Source organism: Sciurus vulgaris (assembly GCF_902686455.1).
Source record: "Sciurus vulgaris genome assembly, chromosome: X".
NCBI classification, from domain to species: domain Eukaryota; kingdom Metazoa; phylum Chordata; class Mammalia; order Rodentia; family Sciuridae; genus Sciurus; species Sciurus vulgaris.
In genome coordinates, this window is record NC_136471.1 from 66,691,535 (window position 1) to 66,713,469 (window position 21,935).

Sequence of the window (21,935 nt, forward strand, 5' to 3'; positions counted from 1 at the left end):
CGTCAACAGCAAGAAGCCCCAGACCAACTGCTCCTTGTGAACTGGGAAAAGCAAGTGCAACAGGGCAACCTGAACTCCCACATAGCCTACTTGAAATAGCAAGAAAAGGTGTCCACGTGTTGGAGACCTCTGGATGGTGTTTTCAGCTGCCTACCCAGGCCTAAGACCCAAAATCCTCCCAGGGACATGTGAAAGGTAAGCGGTGTTGGATGGGCATCCCAATTGCAGTCCAGTGTCCTTATCTGAACACTAACACTAAATGGTCCTTTAAGGACTGCCCTATTCTTTGTCCAGTAAGTGGGCTTGAAGGGCCACAACTCACACACACCTGTGGTCAGCATTGTATACATTAGTGAACTAATAAAGCTCTAAGTGCTGGGGAGGGAGCAAGAAGCTAAGAGTGGTCTAGGAATCCCATGATCTCCCTGCCTGGCTTGGCCTCAAAGGCCATGATCTCTTATTTCCAAAGTATTAGTCACCTTCATTCCCTGTGACTAGCTTCATACTGAAACTGTTTTGGCTCCAATGTACAGACTGAAAGGAGCTTTTTGTTTTTCATATATCTTTTTTGTTTGGTAGTGTTTTTTTTTTTTTTTTTTAAGACAAGAATGATTCCTTTCTCCTTTTCAGTTTGGTTTGCATTGGTTTTATATACAAAAAAATTTACATAAGTCTTCTTTGTCTTGCTATTTTTGCTGCTGTTTCTAGAAAAGAGTGTTGGATTTCATGATCAATCAGATTAAAAGTTGTATTTAAAAGATCCGAAAATATTAAAACTAGTGCATGAACTAGTTTTTTACCTATGAACCTGAGATATTATGAATAAAACTAAATTTAATGTTTGAAAATGTCAATTCTTAAAACATCTAAACTCTTAAGATACCTGTCTAGATCTTCTTATCTTCTTCTGAAGACATTATTCCCTAGCTATAAGAAAAACACTTTAGAAGTATGACATTATCGGAAAATTTTTTCTACAACTTAATATTCTCAAGTATAGTCATTATTACTTTATAATGTGACAATGTGTAGAGTATAAAATAATTTCTTAAATACTGATAGACAACTATAATCCAGTATTCCAGAGTATTGATTTACTGATAGTACATTAAAAATTAATATACCTATTAAAGTGCCTAGGTATCTTCTATATAATTTCTATTTAGTTGGGTAAGGTCCATCCATTCTTTCTTACTATCTTCACAAACACCTTGACCTTTATTGATAAGGCAGTGTGGCATAATGTAAAAAATACAAGCTGAGGGGTTGCACAGATCTGGTTTCTGAAATAGTTATGGAATTTATTGTGTAAAGCTGAGCATAATACTTAATGTAAGCTCCTCATGTTATGCGGCTCAGAATGGTAATCACGAACCATACATAATTATTTAAATTGAAATTAAAATTAAATAAAATAAAAATTTAGTTGCATTAGCCCCATTCCATATACCCAACAACCATAATATATATAAAACAATTCCATCATCACAGAAGATTCTAGTGGTCAGTTGTATTTTAAGTCTTAGACTATATGTATGAAAAAAAATAGGCATGCCTTTCTGGTTTTGATTATCATGAGGATTAAATAAGGAATTATAAAAAATTTCTTATATTTAATAAATAAGCAATTCATTTAAGTTTTCCATTCCTTCTGATTGATGAATAAAGAAGATATGTGGCTGGGCTTACTCCCCATTTTTTTTCTCATGTATATTTGGTGGTAGGAAATCATTGTCCAATCATTATACACTGTAGACATGTATCAAATTATCAGACTATATCCCATTAAACACTTTTAAAATTCCAATAAAAGAAGAAGGAAATCAGATGAAGATTGGCACACTTAGGTCTTTTCAAGCCCAGGTTACCTCAGAGAAGTAGGCAATACTATCAAAGGGGAAGCTGATGGTATATAACACAGAAAATTTAGAACAAGGATTGGAAAAGTAAAGCCCTAAGCTAAATCTGGTCTGGACTCAGCTTAATTAACACACACACACACACACACACACACACACACACACACACACACACACACACACAGAGTTAACGTAATATAAAACAACAAACAAAAGCAAAGAAGAATATGCAACTAGAGATTTTATTTGTCCTGCAAAGCCTAAAACATTTACCATCTGACTATTAAAGGAAAAAAAAATTGCCAAACTCCAATTTAGAAAATCAAATATGATTTTTTTAAGTATCCACATTTGGGGGTACTATAACTTATAGACTCACAGGGATGCCATGAATTAAATACCATTAAAATTGAGCAGAGGTGATAGAGTTTGATTTAAAACTATTTATAAATGCAAAATAATTATTTGTCAAGTCAAAATTATAAATGACTTGTTTAAAATCTGTGGTAGATAACAACTGGCTCCTTCCAAAAGATAACAGGTTCTAGAAAATAATTCTATCATGCAGAGATTTAAAAATAGCAAAACTGAAGGTAAATACCATGTAATTCTCCCTCTCCCTTAGGACTCATCCCTTCAAAGCGCTCTATAATCAAAATATAGTTGATGTTTGTTATTTGAAATAGTTTTTTTAAGTAGCTGTGAACCACTGCTTCTGTGGAAAATATTGAATAGCTTCTTTTGGCTACAGTGTCATAAAGCCATCAATATATAACTTTGTTTCATGTTTCCTTCTGTTTCATGATACCTTATTTGATATATTTTATTGATACATTAACATTGAACTCTCCGCCAACAGCACTATAACTCATGCTTGAAGTTATCAACATATATAAAGCATACCATACCACAGCTTTCTTGCACTTAACATTGTATAGGACTTTAGCCCTCTGCTTGGGAGCCTAATTAGTAAAATCACCAAAAAAGCAGAAAAAGGTAACACTAAACAGACCACAAAAAGGACACATGTTCACGATATGACAGTTGAAACAAGAAAGGAGAGCACTGCCTTCGATATGACAGCTGAAACAAGAAAGGAGAGCACTGCCTTGTTGGACCACAGCTAAAAACTTGTAGAGGACTCAGATCAAATGTTTTGTCACTTTGGGTGTATCTCCAAATGATCAAGAAAGTGCCAGGAGTACTGACTATAGAATCCCAATTACATTTTAGTGAGCAGGCAAATTCACAAATACACAATCAATGAATAATGAGGGCTGACTATAATTGATTTTTGCCAGCTATTTAATTCCACACAACATGCATCCTTTAAGCTATGTTAACATCTCATCACTTAAAGGCCTGGTAGGTATTCTGGATTTTCTCTTCTTTACTAGAACTGAAGTTTAAAGTTCTATAAGAAATTCTGTTACTTGATTTGTAACAATGCATAATCTAAGCAATCTAAAATCTACCATTTGTTGTTCTTTAATATATATCATTGTATGGTAAAAAATTAATTATATTAAGTCCTCTGATCACTAAAAAACAAAATTTAAACAACAAACCTTAAAAATTAAAACAATAATGAAATAAACAAACCATAAGAAAGTAATGACCACAGAGCTAGGAACAATTCAAAGTGAATTTGGAACCAGCCACATAATTGTCCATCCCCAATGGGCAGTCCAAATGGAGAAAGAGAACAGTAAAATGGGAAAAGCCTTCAATTTTAATAATCATATTTTTTGGTAGTAGTGCTAGCATTTTATTACGACACTGCTCTGTGGATATGGGAGAATAGGATAAAATTAATTTTTATATTTTAAAGACTGGGATTTTCAGTATGCAAAATAGGAAAGATGTAAGATTGATGAAGTTAAAACACAATCTTATAGTTCTAAATTTTTTTCAGAATTATCAGTTGAACTCATGATAAAGGAAATATAGGAGACAGAGAACCACAATAAAAGATTCCATGAAAATCCAATAAGTATGCTCAAATTTGGAAATTTTATACGGCAAATGTTAAGACCCAAAGTATTCAGCAAACAGAGGGAGAGAAATGGAGAAATAGATTAAATTTCAATAAATTGCAATGTTTAGAAACTATTGGTCCTGGGATCAAAAACAAACATTTAGATATTATGATATATTCAGGGATATTTGAACATTAATTCGGTATTTGGGATTAAGGAATTATTGTTAATTATGAGGTATGATAATTTTGTAGGTTTTTTATAAGCACTCCAATACATTAAGACACACACACTGATATTTAACAGATAAAATATGTCTAGAATATGCTTCAAAAGAATCCAGGCTTTAAAAGAATATTGATGAAATAAGATTGGTCAAAATTCAATACTTGTTAAAGTTAGCATAATATGTCATATTATATTTCATATTACTCTCTAAAATTTATGTGAAAATGAGTGAAATTTTCCATATAAAAATTTTAAAAGATTCTATGAAATTTAAAGATATATCCCATTAAAATTTTACAACAGTATTTTTGGTTGAAAGAATGAGTACAGTTTATCAAAATAAATGGCAAAAGCAGAAGCAAGCACTCTAGTATTACAGACCTCAATATTCTACTGTGACTTTACTCTCAAGTACCAAAATAAAGTAGCTTACTGTTTATATTTCTTGTTTATCCCTTTCTTTATTAAAAAAGAGGCTTTTAATTTCTTCTTTAATTATTAATACATACTTGAATTGTTTCCAGTTTGCACATAATGCTGTTGTAAAATTCTTTCACACGGTGAACATAGTTAGGCATTTCAATTGGGTATATGCCTAATCATCTTTTTTTAGTTGTTGATTTTAGATGTACTTGACAGTAGGTGTATTTTGATATATTATACCTATACGGAGTGCAATTCATTCAAATTGTGATCCCATTCTTATGGTTGTACACGATGTGGACATGACTGGTTGTATATTCATATGTGAACGTAGTAAAGTTATATCCAATTCGTGCTATTGTCTTTCTTTTTCCCATTCCCCCTCCCTTACCTTCATCCCTTTGTCTAATCCAATGAACTTCTATACTTCTAACTACCCTCCCTTGTTATGTTTTAGCATCCACATATCAGAGAAACCTTTCAGCCTTTGGGTTTTTGGGACTGGCTTTTTCATTTAGCATGATATTCTCCAGTTCCATCCATTTACCAGCAAATATACTATTCCATTCTTTTCCATTGTGTATATATACCACATTTTTTTAATCCATTCATTTGTTGAAGGACACCTAGGTTGGTTCCATAGCTTGACTATTGTGAATAGAGCTGCTATAAACATTGATGTGGCTGAGGCACTGTAGTATGAGTTACATACTGTATATAAGAAGTGTAGTACACCTTACTTTCTTTTCTTTCATTCTGAAAACTTTACCAAATACCTACTATTATATTAGGTACTGGTATTTCAAAGATGATTAAGATATGATTCATGTTCTCAGATTCATAGTCTAATAGGAGAAACAAGATTCTAACACAACCACCACCAGGGTTGATGATATAGGTAGGCACAAGGTACTCTAGGGACCACCAACCTGGACCAGGCCCTTATCATCTCCTTGGTAAAGTAGTGAAAAGAAGACAGATTTTATAGTTAGTTGTTGATTCAATTCTAGCTCCAGTACTGGTGATATGGCTATGATCAAGTGATCAGTATCAATTTCCACATGTGTAATATCACCTATCTCATAGGTCTACACAGAAAGAACTCAATATATACTTGCTGTTACCATCATCACTATTACTTCATCCTCAGTATCCTAGCCCATGGCCACAACTCCAGCATCATTTAGTTCCAATGAACTATAATTTCTACTGTCAAGTCAAGATAAACCTTGTCAATCAGATCGTTACCCTAGCTTAAAAGAATGAATTGGCCTCTTCTTTTCTAACACACAGATTAAAACCATTTTGTACTTTTCCAGTTCTCCATAATCTTTCTCAATATATACAAGTGGTCTTACTTCCCACTTCTCCTCAACTCTTACATTTCAAGATTATATTCTGTGTATACATCATGATATACTATCCTATAGGCTTAAAGGTGTAATAAGCCTACTTTACACCTCAAACAGATCTCTAATCAGAAATTTATTGAAACAGTATAAAATACAGGATTATGAAATACAAAATTGTTTTAATTTACCAATGGTCACCCAAAGTCTACAAAAAATTATCAGAGATATCATCTATTGGCTTATTTGACATGAAAAATACCAAACCATGAATTCATTCATAGTTTCCTTAGTCCAGAACTGACAACTTTGTTCATGAAATGACCTATGAAAGAAAGAAAATACTTGGAAAAATGCTGCCTCATATTTACTGAGCACATCACACTTCCCACAAAGCCAAGAAGTCGTATGTGTGTGTGTGTTTACATATATAAATAATTTCATATTCATGGGACAAAAGCAAATGACATTAGCAACCTTCATAAGAAAACATTTTCTAAGTTTTTTTTCTGTGTTCAATATTCTTTTGGGCCCACTATATATTCATGTCTCCATTTTGATAACAACTATAGCATATTATAAATGTCAAAGTTAAAAACTTAAAACAGTAAGTAATAAAGAATGGGTTCAAGGGCTGGAGTTGTGGTTCAGTGGTAGAGCACTTGCCTAGCATGTGTGAGGTACTAGGTTTGATTCTCAGCACTGCGCACAAATATTTTTTAAAAAAGTCCATTGACAACTAAAAAAATATTAAAAATGCTAACGTTTAAAAAAAAAGAATGGGATCAACTCTGGTTCAATGATGGTCGGGAATTAGAAGGTACACTTGAAATGCAATTTTCATCAAATATAAAGCCCTGGCATTTAAAGGTCAAACTTAAGCTGAACAAATAACTACACAGCGCAGTGTGGCTGTATTATTAAATTATAGAATATTAATGATAAACTATTTCAAGTACCAAGTACATTATGTTGTATGAAAGAAATTATTTTGCCATTAAAATTTTGTGATGTAATTATTATTAATACCTGAAAAATGTCAAAAATTTATTTTATATAAATAAAAATTCAAGGAGAAAAATTGTAAAATAAAAATACATGCAGAGTAGAGTTACACAAATAAACATCTAAAATCCTCCAGAAATGACACAATTGATTGGCATAATTCAACTGTAATTGGTTTATGTTAATCAGGATCAGACAAATACAAAATACTGTTAATTAGTAAGTGAATATTTAAAAAAAAAACACCTAGGCAACCCCCCCAATTTTTCCCATATACAATATCCACTTTTATACATGTGTGTGTTATATACAGGAAAAAATATATACCTTGTGGAATTGCAGGAGAGGAATACTAAAGTTATTCTATTTATTTGAAAAAATAGTAAAACTCCAATAAGATGATTTTTCAAGCTATTTTCAGTGAAGAATTTAAATGGTATACATTTCTTAAAATAGGATTAAAGAAACTACACTGGGAAGTTGATTTAAGCTTCCTAACAGTCCTAAGGTTAATATAAAATTCTAAAACTGATTCAGTGATGTAACCATGTTTGAAAATCTAATGAAAATTATTAACTATCTTCTCCCAAAATGTACTCTACACCGAGAATTTTGCATATGCTCACAGACTCCTAGATTCTCTGAAGCATTTGAGGACCCATAAAACTATTTATTTTTTTCATTTATTAGCATCATTTATTGAAATAAGTTATTTCTTTTTTTTAATTATTTATTATTAAATTTTTTTACAGACTGCATTTTGATTCATTGTACACAAATGGGGTATATCATTTTGTTTCTATGGTTGTACATGATGTAGATTCATACCATTCATGTAATCATGCATGTACATAGGGTAATGATGTCTGTGTCATTCCACCATTTTTCATACCCCTGTCCCTCTCATTTCCCTCTACATAATCTAAAGTTCCCCCATTCTTCTCTCACTCCCCACCCCCTGACCCCCACTATATATCACTCTCCACTTACCAGGGAAAACATCTGGCCTTTGGTTTTTTGGGATTGGCTTACTTCACTTAGCATGATATTCTCCAATTCCATCCTTTTATTTGCAAATGCCATAATATTATTCTTCGTTATGGTTGAATAATATTCCATTGTCTATATATACCACAGTTTCTTTATCCATTCATCTAATGGACCCACCTTTTGACCCAGTTATCTGACTCCTTGGTTTATACCCAAAGGACTTAAAATCAGCATACTACAGTAACAGTCACATCAATGTTTGTAGTAGCTCAGTTCACAATAGCTAGATTGTGGAAAATGTTTCTTTTTTAAAATTGTATTTGTTATTATTATTATAAGTAGTAGTAGTAGTAAGTACCAGGGATTGAACCCAGGGGCACTTAACCACTGAACCGCATCCCCAGCCATTTTTTATACTTTGACATATCATCTTGCTAAGTTGCTCAGGGGCTCACCAAGTTGCTGAGACTGGCTTTGAACCTCTGGTCATCCTGCCTCACCCTCCCAAGCCATTGGGATTACAGGCATGCATCACTGCACCCAAAGAAACAATAGGGTTTAAAGTAGTTTCAGAACATTCCTTGCCCCAAGTTCAACCTTCTGAAGACCACTTAGAAGTGGCCAACAAGCAAGCCTGATTCTTTCAACTGAAAACAGCACTCTACTTTATATATGAGAGACAAAATCTCTTGGTCAAATTAACATGGTTATTAGTATTTTGTATTAAATGCATAGTTAAAACATACTACCTTCTATCTAAATTGATGTATGTTTAACAAGAATGGCCAAAAATGCTTTGATTTTTGAGTTTCCTAGGGAAAATTGTTTTATACCATGATAGCTTAAATCATTTTTTACAAGGCCCCATTTTGTGGAGGCCAATATATCTAGTAGTGGAGGGAGGTAAAAATGTATGGTAAAAAGTTTCCATTCCATTTGTGGAATTTGTGTCAGATGAGCTACTCATAAGGTATCATCATCTCAGCTATTTATAAACTTTGGATCATTGGATTTGGGTAAGGAACAGAAGAAATTTGTAGTCTACCATCCTTATTAAAGGAAAAAGTTAGCTTACCTATTACTAATTACTCTGTTTGTTCTTTCTTCTTACCTCCCCCCACACTTTTTGTACTTCTTTCTCCCATCATTTAATTTTTTCCCACAACCATTTGTTCCAAATTGTTTTTTAATCCTTATTTTACCTCTACTTTTTCTTTCTTTTCCCCAATAGTGGCTTTATCAGCAGAGGAGGGAGGACTATAACTGATTATATCAAACTGTTCTTTCTGGGTGATTTCCTTTGTCTACAGAACTAATGTATACATACTGCTGAAGAAAACAAACATATGGGCATAAATATACAACCAATGATGTTTTTAGCCTTTTCTGACTTTTTAAGTAAGGATGGGAGGAACAGAAATTTTCCTGAAAGATCAAGAACCGCTCTTGAATAATGATTATTAAATTTAACATAAGATGTTGACATTTGTTTTAAAAGTGTGGTATATCAGACATACCAACTTCTTAGTATGAGAATTTCAATATCTGAATTCAATGTAACCTTAAAGATCATCTGATATAGACATTTCTCTGATGCTAAAATTCTTTCTGAAACATGCTAACAGTGTGTAACCTTCTTTAGTACCAGGAAGCTCTATCAATAGATCATCCCCCCCCCCTTTTTAACATCTCTATGAAAATATTCTTCAGTAGAGTGACATGTAAGAATGTCCATATAATCTTCACTGATCTAGTTTCAAAACTCTGGGTCATACAGAAAAGGTCCAGCCTCTCTTTCACATGAAAACCCATACTGATCCCCTTTTCTGACTTCTGGTCTACACCACTGTGTCTCCAAGACTATTTTCCAAGGATAATAAAGTTTCTGATAATACCAAATGCCACTCAGCCCATCTTGTTTTAAAAGAGATACTACTGTATTTTTTCTGGTTGATATTGTAAATAGGAAAAGGTGTTATTGCTTCATTTTGGAGACACAGCTTAAGAGCTATTTCCTGACAGCAACATAAAAGTCTTACACAGGCTGCCCTGTTTTAGATTAATCACCAGTGAGTCACTAGCAGAGGACCTCTACATATCAGCCTGCTTATTTTCTTCAGAAAATGAGTAGGTGAATCATCTCAAAGAGAATAAACCATCATTAAATGTACACAGAACAGCTGAGCCTTTCAGCCATAGTATTATTTATTATACCAGTATAGAAAAAGCTGATACTCTGCTGAAAGAGGATATATTTTTTTAAATCATGCCTATATTTTCTTATGAAACTCTTGCAAAAGAGTACAGTAGAACAAATAATCAAACTACAATAATCAAATTACAAAAACATACATGTACAATTTGGGCCTTTCACATCAGTATTTCAGAGTCTACTTCAGAGGACTGAAATATTGATATCAAAAACAACCTACAGAAAAGCTATCACAGTAAAATTTTCACCAAACTATAAAGCCTGCTAGCATCTCAATTCTTGAAGCTTTGGGACTATACTAAGCCTTAATTTACACTGTTATAAGTTAAGCTTTTATACAAAGGTCAATGAAAATGTGACTCTCATTCATACTCTACTAGAATTTTACCTATATCAACCGGGATTATTCTTTTTTTTATTAAAATATTTTTTATTTTTACAGACACATTTTGATTCATTGTACACAAATGGGGTACAACTTATCATTTCTATGGTTGTACAAATGTATATTCACACCATTCATTCAACTGGGATTATTCTTAAGGAAACTCTTCTTAAGCCATGAACACTATTTTATGCTTCACAGGATAGTTTTTAAGTAAACCATTTCTGCAGTAACACCTGCATTCAAATTTCTAGCTTAGTGATTGAATGACAGAAAGGATAACATTTTATACATAAGGAATATGGAAACCAACTAAATACAGTATATGCCACAATTTAAAGGTAATTTCTGTCATGAAAAATATCATAAATAACTACCAGGGTCTGAATGAAATCAGAATAATTTTAAAAATAAATAATGCTATAAATAAATCTTTAATAAAATTTATAATATACAACAAATTTCTATTCTACTTGCTTGAGACTACTGATATTCATTATTATGAGAAAGAGGTTTTCAGTCCACTGACATGAAGGATGTGAGGCTTAAATTGAGATCTGATTATTAGTAATACTGAAATACAGGAGGTGCTGGGAATATTAAGATTCTTCTACAACAGAATAACAGCAGCAGCTAGCAATCATTGAACATTTGAATAGAACAAACAGTGCTATGTACATTTGTATTATCTATTTAGTACATTCTAGTTTAAAATCCTGAAAAAAAAGTATTATTCTATTTCTAATTATACAGATAAAACTGAAGTTGAGACACATTAAGTGATGTGCCTAAAGTCTACAGCTATTATATGGTAAAGCAGGGAAACTCACAAGAATCCAAAAAGACATGTATATGGTCATTCATAACAGTATTATTTGTAACAAATAATGGGAAAAAATTAAACATGAGAAATAAAGAAAAATGATGGGGAAAGTGACCATAATACTCATTAACAGAATAGAAAAATAAACGTGGCATATTTTTAAAATGGAATACTCTGCAGCAGTGAAAATGAATGAACAAGAGCTACACATGTAAACATAAATGCAAATCATGAACAATGCTAACTGATAACAAGTAGCAGAAGAACATATGCACCAAAAATAAAACTTATGTAAAAGCACACAAAATAGTATATAAACTTTAGGAATATGCATACATATAGTAAAAGTCTATAAACATGCATGTCAATGTTCAATACCAAAGTCAGGAAAGGAGTTATGTGGGAGCTCACGAAGCAAGAGGAATACTATCAAGGTTAGAGGGGTAAAAAGGAGGTTTCAACTGTGTTTTAAGTGTTCACTGTATTATTGTTAATATACTTTTGTATGTCTGTACCATTTTACATTAAATTTTTAAAAACCATAAGCCATTTTGGATTTGTTTCAAGGATTTACCACTGCCTTAAAGTTAAATTCCAACTTATTTTAGCAAATACTCTACCATCTTGCTTTTTCTAATCCAATCTTATCTTCTATCAGTAAGTCCAAATTAACCTTTTTGATTTAGCCAGCCTAACTGCCTTAAATTCCTGGAATACATCATAACAATGTTCAACTCCAAACCATATCTGACAAGCTAACTACTCCAATACTGATAATTTAAATGTCAGCATTGGAGGTTTGAGGACTTAGTTTTATAATACATAAGTCCTTTTTAATTTGAATTGCTAAGTTTTTGTATATGTTATAGTATTGAAATAGATATGATTTAAAAACATCCATTTAATAAGTTTATGTTCTCTTTACAAAACTTTGTTTCCTTAGAGTAGAAATTATGTTGTAAAATATGTATGCATCCTTATTGTACTTGTTATATTATCAGTATTATTAAACTACTGAACAGAATAAGTCATTTTATAGAGCTAGAGCCTTTAGATAATTCAATCTTAATACAATAAAGAATTCTTACATACACGTGAATGCCAGAGATAAGTCAATCCAGGACTAATCAAACACCTATCTTAAAATGATATCAAAGATAAAATCCTAAAGAAGTAATTATATGCCACTATTTGAAGACAAAAAAACTAGTGTAAATACCATTATATAAAATACAGTATAGATCATAATCAAATACTTCCTCTACCAGCATAGTTGGAGATTTTGATATTGGAGTTTATGTTTGTTTTAAAGATACCTCAATTGTTCAAAAGAAAAGTAATAAGTACAATTTAACCAACACTTAGTCACAGCACAATTAGAAAGAATACTCTCCTTCAGATACATTATATGATTTATGTTTCTGAAAGTATGCTGTATATCTCACTTTTGCACCAATTTATGTAATGCATCTTTTTCTTGTGGATGTTTTCTAAATATCTCTTTTTCTTCTATCAGTTTGAATGGAACATGTAAAGGGGAATAGGATATGTATGTGTGCACGTGTGTGTTGGGGGGTATTTATTCTAGGTGGAGTTCTCTGTTCTTACATCTGTGATTTGATGTATTTCATTATTTTTAAAAAATTGTAATTATTTCCTCAAATGTTTTTCTTCCTACAAAGACATTTTTAATATGAAATAAAGGTTCAAAATTTCAAAACACTAGCAAAAACCATTTTTAAAAGTAAACTATATACATGGAATTTTGAAAAAATAGGTATATTACACTTTAATATTATCCCCTTTTAGAAATTAATATATTTTAAAATTTGTAATTACAATAAACTTTCCTTCTAAATACATACTTGTTTATATTGGCATCACAAAATGCACTCATTCATTCATTAAACAAACATTAGTGTCTGCTATATACCATGTTTCCAAATTCTGAGTTACAAAAATGAATGAAACATGGTCTGTGTTTCTAAGGAACATCTCAGTTTGTTCAGTAAGAAAAAAATAAAAATACTCGCAAATATAGTTGTAAGCAGCATACTTACACAGCACAGGAATGTACTGTGGTGACACAAAGAACAAACTGATCTGTTCTACCTGGGGAGCAGAGACAGTATATTCCCATTTTCAAGTACTGGAAAAATTTACCTATAAAGAACATGAGTAAGTCAATCTACAAAAGCACAGGATAATTCAAGATTTAAACATATTCTGAACTATTAATTAAATTCACATTTCCTCTACAAGGCTACTTAGTTTTTATGGATGGGAAGTTGAAAAGTTATTCAAAGTTTTAGCTTATTCAACAAATACTTCCTAAAGGTTATGCTCTAGGCAGGTGATATATTAAGACATGTGGGATATAAAAGTGAAAAAAATATTGTTTCTGCTCTCAAGGATAATATAACCCCCTAGGGTGGGACTCAGACAAATATATCACAAGAATAGGATGCTAAAATGACATGATGGAGGGCAAACCTGATAAAAAGCGAAGATGGCAAAGTGGAGCACCTTAACCATCTGGATGTTGGCCTCTGGGACAGGGGTGGGCAGGCCCCTGGGAAGCCAATTGCTCTACTGCACCATTCGAGAATCCTTATCACACAGAACAAACACTTTCCTGATAGTTGTCTTTAAGATACAAAGTATGACTCTTCTTGAAGCCAGATCAACTCAAGCAAAAAGCAGAACAAAACAAAACACCAAAATAAACTTTTTATCTTCCTGTGTTTTAATTTTGTTACTATTAGTTATGGAGAATCAATTTCTTAATTCTTCATTTTTATAAACATGGATAAATTCTTTATTTTTAAAATTTGCTATTTTTCTATTCTTAGTTTTAGTACTAATACAACTTACTTGTCTGTGACATTTACCAGAATAAAGAATTACAATGAAAAAAAAAAAAAAACAAAATTCTGAACTCAGGACATGAAGGACATGACAGGTATTTCTATGTTCTATTCTAGAGTGGGTAGTCCTGCTTCTTTTATCCAGCCACATTACCTCCACGGTTTGGAGTGAAAGACTGCTTTTCTTTTGTCCCACCTTTCAGATTCAACACAGAAAGAAGCCCTTACGAGGCAGTTATCCTGCTGACTTCTCCAGGAAGAAAAAAGAAACTGATATGGGTCTTCTGTTGCAATCTGCTTAATTATCAAGAAATTATTTTGTAAGCTAAAGACAACTGATAGACAGTTTCAAGGTTTTAGTCTAAGTTTGCTTGGCCCTGTTTCTTTGGGTCTATGGTAGCCCAGTATATAATGGGTAGAATATGTAGAAAAGAAAGACTGTCACCTCATGGTAGCCATGAAGCAAAGAGAAAGAAGGGGCCAAGGTTCCAATATCTCCTTCGAGGACACACCCCCAATGACCTAACTCCCTCCCACCTGGCCCCACCTCCTAAAAGTTTCTGAGGCTGGAGAAGGCATTGTGCAGGTATTGTAAAACTGACCTTCAACCCTCTTCGATTTGTCTTTTCTTAATTCTGTGCTGCACTCAGATGCTGTATCTTATGGTTTCCTAAGCTCTGGTGAAGTTACTTTCATACATGGACAATTGTTTGAATTGATGTATCTGTAGAAGGACAAGAGCAGGACAGTCATATTCTGTCATCTTGCTTATGTCCACCTCTAAGCTGAGATTTGGATCACAGATGCTTCCTTAAGCTTCTTAAGCCCCAAGAGCTCCATAAATCTGTCATTTCTAATGTAGCACTTACCCTACAATTTAGAAATGCTTTCATTTCCAAGATCTTAAGTACCTGAAAATTTCCCATTGAAATTAATCACCATTTACATCTCCCTTGTTCTTGCAGCTTGTTCTTTCTCACTATGCCCAACAATCTCCTAGTACCCTAGACAATCACTTCTATTCTTTTTCATTTATATCTTTATCCAGTTTGGACCACTATTTGGATAAATTCCCCAGGTTATGTATTACTCCCACCTTGCCAAACACTCAGAACTTGAGCATACCCATTCTCTCCTTTTGCTTTTCTAGGATGTGAGCAGTTCTGGAGAAAGTCCTAACAATAAAAATAGTATCAGCTGGGCCCTCACCTCTATGCAAGTATTTTGTTCAATCTCTAAATTACTAAATTCACTAAATTGCCTACAATGTTCTTTCCAAGTCTTTTACATTCTTGAACTCTTGAAGGTATGTTCTACTTTTCCTCTCTTAGATGACCTTATACTGAGAAGACACAGACATCCAATATGAGGTCTCCAATTTCCCATCTCTGTTCTTCAAAATCTCTCTGTATGTTCTTCATTTTTTATCTACCTGTCCTAGCCTACAAAGTCAATGATTCCTTTTTTCCAAGGTTAATCCTTCCATTTGTCCTTTTAATTTTACCATCTCTTTATGAAATAAGGTTGAGTGCAGCTTCTAGATTTAGACCATACTATTTCAGATCTACTTCTACCACTTACTGCTGAGCAAGTTACTTAAACTTTCTAAGTTTTGTTTTCCATACCTGTTAAAATACTGGCAAACAGCATACAAAAACACATTAAAAAGATAGTGCATCATAATCAAGTGAGTTTCATTTCAGGGATGCAAGGCTGGTTTAACATGCAGAAATAAATGTAATTCACCACATAAATACCCTAAGAAAAAGAATAACATAATTACCTCGATAGATGCATAAAAAGCATTTGAAAAGGTGTAGCACCCATTCATGATTTAAAACACTAGAAAAACTAGGGAGAAGTAATTTACGTCAACATTGCATAAGCTATATGTGATAAATCCAAGGTCAACATTATACTGAATGGAGAAAAACTGAAAGTATTTCCTCTAAAGAAAGGAACAAGACAAGGATACCCACTTCCATCACTCCTACTCAACATAGTCCTTGAAACTCTAGTCAGAGCAATCAGGCAAAATAAAGAAATCAATGGGATAAAAATAGGAAATAAGAGCGCAAATAATCTCTGTTTACTGCTCACATGATCCTCTATTTAGAAGAACCAAAAAGACTTCCAGGGCTGGGGATATAGCTCAGTTGGTAGAGTGCCTGCCTTGCAAGCACAAGGCCCTGGGTTCAATCCCCAGCACCGCAAAAAAAAAAAAAAAAAAAAAAAAAAAAAAAAAAAAAAAAAAAAAAAAAGAAAAAAAAGACTTCTAGAGCTCATAAATGAATTCTCCAAAGTAGGATATAAACTCAACACCCATAAATCAATTGTGTTCCTGTTTTCCAATGATGAATCTCCTGAAAGAGAAATTAGGAAAACTATCCCATTTATAATATCTTCAAAAAAATAAAATAAAATATTTGGGAAGGAATCTAACAAAAGATGTGAAGAACCTCTACAATGAAAACTATGTAACTTTAAAGAAAGAAATTGAAGAAAACCTTAGAAGGTGGAAAGACTTCACGTCCTTAGGAAGAATTAATATTGCCAAAATGGCCATACTGCCAAAAACACTATAGATTCAACGAAATTTCTATCAAAATTCCAATGGCATTTTCAAAGAACTGGAAAAGACAGTTATGAAATTCATGTGGAAAAATAAAAGATCCAGAATAGCCAAAGCAATCCTTAGTAAGAAAAGTGAAGCAGGAGTCATTGCAATATGGAACTCCAAATTATACTACACAGCTAAAGTAACAAAACCAGCATAGTTCTGTCATCAAAACAGGCATGAAGACCAATGGAAGAGAACAGAAGACACAGAGACAAAACCACATAAATACACTTATCTTGATACCAGATAAAGGTGCCAAAAGAGTATGTTGGAGAAAAGATAGCCTTTTTAACAAATGGTACTAGGAAAACTGGAAATTCATATGTAGAAGAATGAAATTTAACCCCATCTCTCACCCTGCACAGAAGTCAACTCAAAGTGGATCAGAGACCTAGGAATTAGTCCAGAAGCCCTGTGACTACTAGAAAAGAATGTAGGCCCCAAACTCCAACATGTTGGCAAAGGAACCAACTTCCTTAAAAAGACTCCTAAAGCACAAGAAAGAAAATAAATCAATAAGTAGGATGGCATTAAATTGAAAAGCTTCTGCATAGCAAAGGAAACAAGCATAGAGAGAGAGTCTACAGAATTGGAGAAAATGCTACCTGCTCCTCAGGTAGGGCATTAATATTCAGGATGTACAAAGAACTCAAATATCTTGACACCAAAACAAACAAACAATCCAATCAATAAATGGGCAGAAGAAGTAACTACTTATTTCTTTACACTTGTAAAAAAAAAAAGAAATGCAGTCAACAAATATATGAAAAAATGTTCAACATTTCTAGCAATTAAAGAAAGGCAAATTAAGACCACACTGAGATTTCATCTCATTTAAGTCAGAATGGCAATTATTGAGAATATACACTCATACACTGTTGGTGCAAATTAGTACAACCATTCTGGAAAGCAGTTTGGAGATTCCTCAGAAAACTAGGAATGAACCATCATATGGTTCCCACTCCTCAGTATATATCCAAAAGATTTAAAATCAGCGTACTACAGTGATGCAGTACTGCCAGTTGGTAGCAGCATATTTCATAATATGCTATGGAACAAACATAGGTGACCTTCAACAGATGAATGGGAAGAGAAAATGTGGTACATATGCATACTGGAGTATTACTCAGCTATAAAGAACAATGTTTTGATATTTGCCAGTGAATTGATGGAACTGGAGACTATCATGCTAAGTAAAACAAATCAGTCCCAAAGCATTAAATGTCAAATATTTTTTTTCTGTTATGCAGAAGCTAATCCAAAATTGGGGGGTGGATAAAATATAACAAGGAAGAGAGAAAGGGGAATAAAGGCCAGGGAGAGGTAATTCCATCAAAATAGAGGAAAGATCTGTAGAGTAGATAAAGGAGATAAAGGAAGAGGAAGAAGGGATGGAGTAAGGGAAGAACAGTGGAAACTTTCACATGTGCATGCATGGATGTGGACATTAGGTCCCAGCCTTCGGTGTATGCACAGAACACTTAAAAAACAAACAAACAAACAAAAGGACTGAAGAGGGATCAGTAGAGTGGAGGGAGGGGAGCAGGGATGACGTGTGGGGGCATGTATTGGAGTGGATTGGGTTCCATGTTTTGTAATTATGTCAAGGTGTATCCTGGCATTGTATCATAACTAAAAAGGATTTTATTAAAAAAAAAGTGTGACATCATTATTTTACTTTAAAAAGGTGATAAGTAACAGTATGTACTCCAAGGGCCACTGAAATACAAAAGAGAAAGTCAAAAGAATGTGATTAGTGAAATACACGCCTCATATTAAATGTTAAATATAACGTAATGGCAGTGATTAATGTTATTATCTTTCAATCTATGCTAGCTCTTAGCACATCGTCCTTCTCTTCAAACTTGCAACAAGTCTCCTGTTTTTAATTAAAAGACACTTTGGGAATTTGCTCCCCCATCCCAAGATATCTTTCCTTCCTTTCACCACTAAACTTCTCTAAAAATATACTTTGTTTCCATAAAAAGCAGGGAGTAGTGCAAAGACTTTGATGTCAAATACACCTGTGTTTCAGCCTGATTTTTCCACTTAGGAGCTGTAAGACCTGCAACTGGCACTTTTTCTAAGCCTGTTTTTCATCTGCAGAATGAGTACAATGACCCTTTCTGAAGGCCATCAAAACACTTAAATTGAAAATACATGTAAAGAAAATAGCCAAAGTGGGTGATAAGCAAATGCCATTTCTCCATCTCTTACCCTTTCTTTAACCTCCTACAATCTAGAATCTCCTTCTATTACTGTAATACCTTTTCATCTCATTTTAGCTCTCATTAGCATTATGACTTTGGGCATTTATTTGACTTTGCTAAACATTAGTTTTTCATCTATAAAAATGATAATATCTACCACTTGAAGTTTCTTAAGAATAAATGAATTAACATTTATAAAATGTTTTAGCACAGTGCCCGACTATGAGCTAATGGTCAAATCAAAATATTTTCTTTCTCTAGCTTTCACTAATAGCACACTATTCTAATTTGCTCTAATAACCACTGACCATTTATTCTGTCTCTGCACCTCCTTCATGAAGCTGTTTTTTATTGTCTTCAAACTATGTGTAAGCTTTTTCTCCTTTGAACCCTCAGAGCACTTTGTACTTCTCTTGATATAAGGCACTTTCCTTTCTCTGAAATCATAGTCATTTGTATTATGTTGCATCTCCACTGCTTAATTTAGTCTCTTTCATCCTCTTTGCCTGGTACTTATGAATTCAAGTATAATTTTTAAATATCAAATATAAACCAGACCTGTGCTGGCTATTAATAATATAAAGACTAAGATGCTATAACTATTGTCCTTAAGAAATTTATAGTTTAGGACAGTAGAAGAGACAAGTAAATAGCCTATTTTTTGTATTGCAAGAAATGCTATGTCAAGAGTATCCTGAGAGTCTCTGAGAGCATAATGAGAAAATATTTAAAGTAGGCTGGTGACAGTAAGGACAGTCTCTTATAAAAGGCACTTTTTGCATAGCAAATGGGGAGGCTGCTCACAAAATATCCGTCAAATGAATACATGAACTGTAAGTAGAAAGTGACTGGATGAGGATGGGAAAGGGCACTTAAGGACCATCAGAAAAGAGGAGATAAAAAAAATGACATGGAGGGATGAAGCAAGTAATTTAGTACTGAGGACAGAAATTTTTCCAAGAGTCTGGAGATGAAGCTGGAGAGTCAAGGCAGGATGAGATGTTCTAGACATAGGAATGTGACCTGGGCCCACAAGGCTGGTAAAGAAGTACCGGTAAAGACTTTTTAGCAGAGGAGCATATTCAGATTTGCATTTTGGTCGAAGTACTATGGCAGCACTGGGGAAAATGGATTTCACAAGAGTCAGACTAGAGGTAGAATTCAGTTAGGAGGATGTTATGATAATTCAGATGAAGGATGAGCTCCAGAACTACAGAAATGAAGTGAGAATGGTAAATCAAGATGACACTGGGACAACTTCAAATCAACTGCAGCTGAACTTAATTATGTGTATTTGTATCTCCAAGCCTAGCAAAAATATATTATACTTAAAACATCTTATGTAAATACTTGTAGACTGCCGTTATTGAAACCTTCTTAAGTAATTGCAGCCAGCTGCGTCACTTCCTTTACTCAGATTCCTAAGTAAACACACCTTTTCTCACTTTAAAACTCAAATTTGTTATTAGAACACGGAGACTAACAACACCACGTACAAACTCGCACTCTGCAAAGACTCTGGGTCATCTCTATACTGGATTTTTTTTTAACCCCAAATAATATTTGAACAAACTCCTTCGATAAAGTCATGAGGCTCTGCTCTGGGCGCCGAGACAAACGCCAAGGATTCTTTTCTCTTTCCTGCAAGCAGCTCCTGGCCTGGCCATTTTCACCCAGCGGTTCCCAGTGTGTACCATGCTGCTGTATAAACAATCAATCACAGGGGACTAAGGAGAGGGCAGTATTCCGGGCTGAGGAAACTCTGGAGGGGCAGGTGTCTAGAAGTTTCAAATGTTAATGATTCCAAAGTACCCACATCTCCACCCGGCCAGTTTCTGTGGAACTATCTTCCGAAGAGAGAAGGAGCCTTTCTAGAGTTACTTGAAGGTCATCGACACCAAAAGAAAAAAAAGAAAAGGAAATGAAGAAAAAGTAAAATGAAACTAAGCAAGTTTATTTTCACTCACCCTAACGACCGCCATCTCTATGACCCCCTCCGCTCCAGTATTCATACGGGGAACGCAGAGGGACAAAGTAGTTCAACTAGATTTCTCTCGCGAGAACCCCGCCCCGCTTTGCCTTTTGGCGGCAGGCTCCCGCCGTTTCTCTGCCCTCTTACAGACGCTTTGGCAGCTATTGCAATTAGATTGTGACCCTTCTTCCGGAGACAAGTTTTATCCTTGTAATTGATCATCCAGATCCCTAATAAAGTCTCTCAGAATATTCTCCATAGGCCAGTTGAAGTTTGTTTCCTTGGGTACATAACTTTCGTTATTTTTTTTTCTTCAGGCATACATGATATTTAGATAAGAACTTAAAATTGAAGTCCAACTGCCTTTAAAAAATAACTATGTAGTCACATGGAGAACACTTTATGTCTGCCATAGAGGGACATGTTCATTTATTCTAAAACTATGTCACTGAGCACCAACTCTGTGCCAGGCAGGTCTTAAGAGTACAGAATTAAACTTCGTGGCATCTCATGAAGCTTATTCTTACAGAAGCCAAAGAAAAACAAATACCACATAGTGCCAAATGCTATGAAAGAAAGTAAAGCAATGTGGAGACAGGATGGGTTTTTGTTGATTTATATAGATTAGATAAAGAATCGCTGATGAGGTGATTTGGGGAAATCCTGAAGGAATTTAGTGAAGAGTGTTCCCTAAAGACAGAATAGAAATGAAAAAGTTCAGCCTGGGGGAGTGATGAATTCAGAAGTAGAGAAAAAACATACTATATAGGGTTTGTGTCACCATAAGGAGCTCGAATTTTATTCTGAATAAGATGGGAAGTCATTGGAGGGTTTTGAGCAACGTGTGACATGGTCTGTTACATTCTGAAAGGTTGAGTTGGGTGTTGTCAGGAGACAATACTATGGGTGGCTACAACAATCTCAATAGGGTCAAGGTCTCCCTAAAACCTCCAGTGAATTCTTCTAAATAAATAAGATATTTATAATGTGTCCATCAACATCTTCAATGTTAA

The 21,935-nt window shown here is 33.9% G+C and overlaps 1 protein-coding gene across 2 annotated transcripts in view; it reads right to left on the reverse strand.

The window, feature by feature from the left end:
• APOOL (apolipoprotein O like) overlaps nt 1–21,052 on the reverse strand; it is a 68,848-nt gene extending 47,796 nt beyond the window's left edge. Inside the window, exons 1-2 of one of the 2 annotated variants that reach the window (XM_079123092.1) lie at nt 20,918–20,998; nt 14,723–14,844 (exon numbers count right to left, since the gene is read on the reverse strand). Coding sequence is in view for 1 of the 2 variants with exons in the window: in XM_079123091.1 (XP_078979217.1) it covers nt 20,918–20,962 (45 nt within the window). In the remaining variant the exon portion in view is untranslated. Of the gene's footprint in view, nt 1–14,722; nt 14,845–20,917 lie in introns of both variants that reach the window. The other variant, XM_079123091.1, reaches the window with a different exon arrangement.
• Between the last annotated feature and the right edge of the window lie 883 nt (nt 21,053–21,935).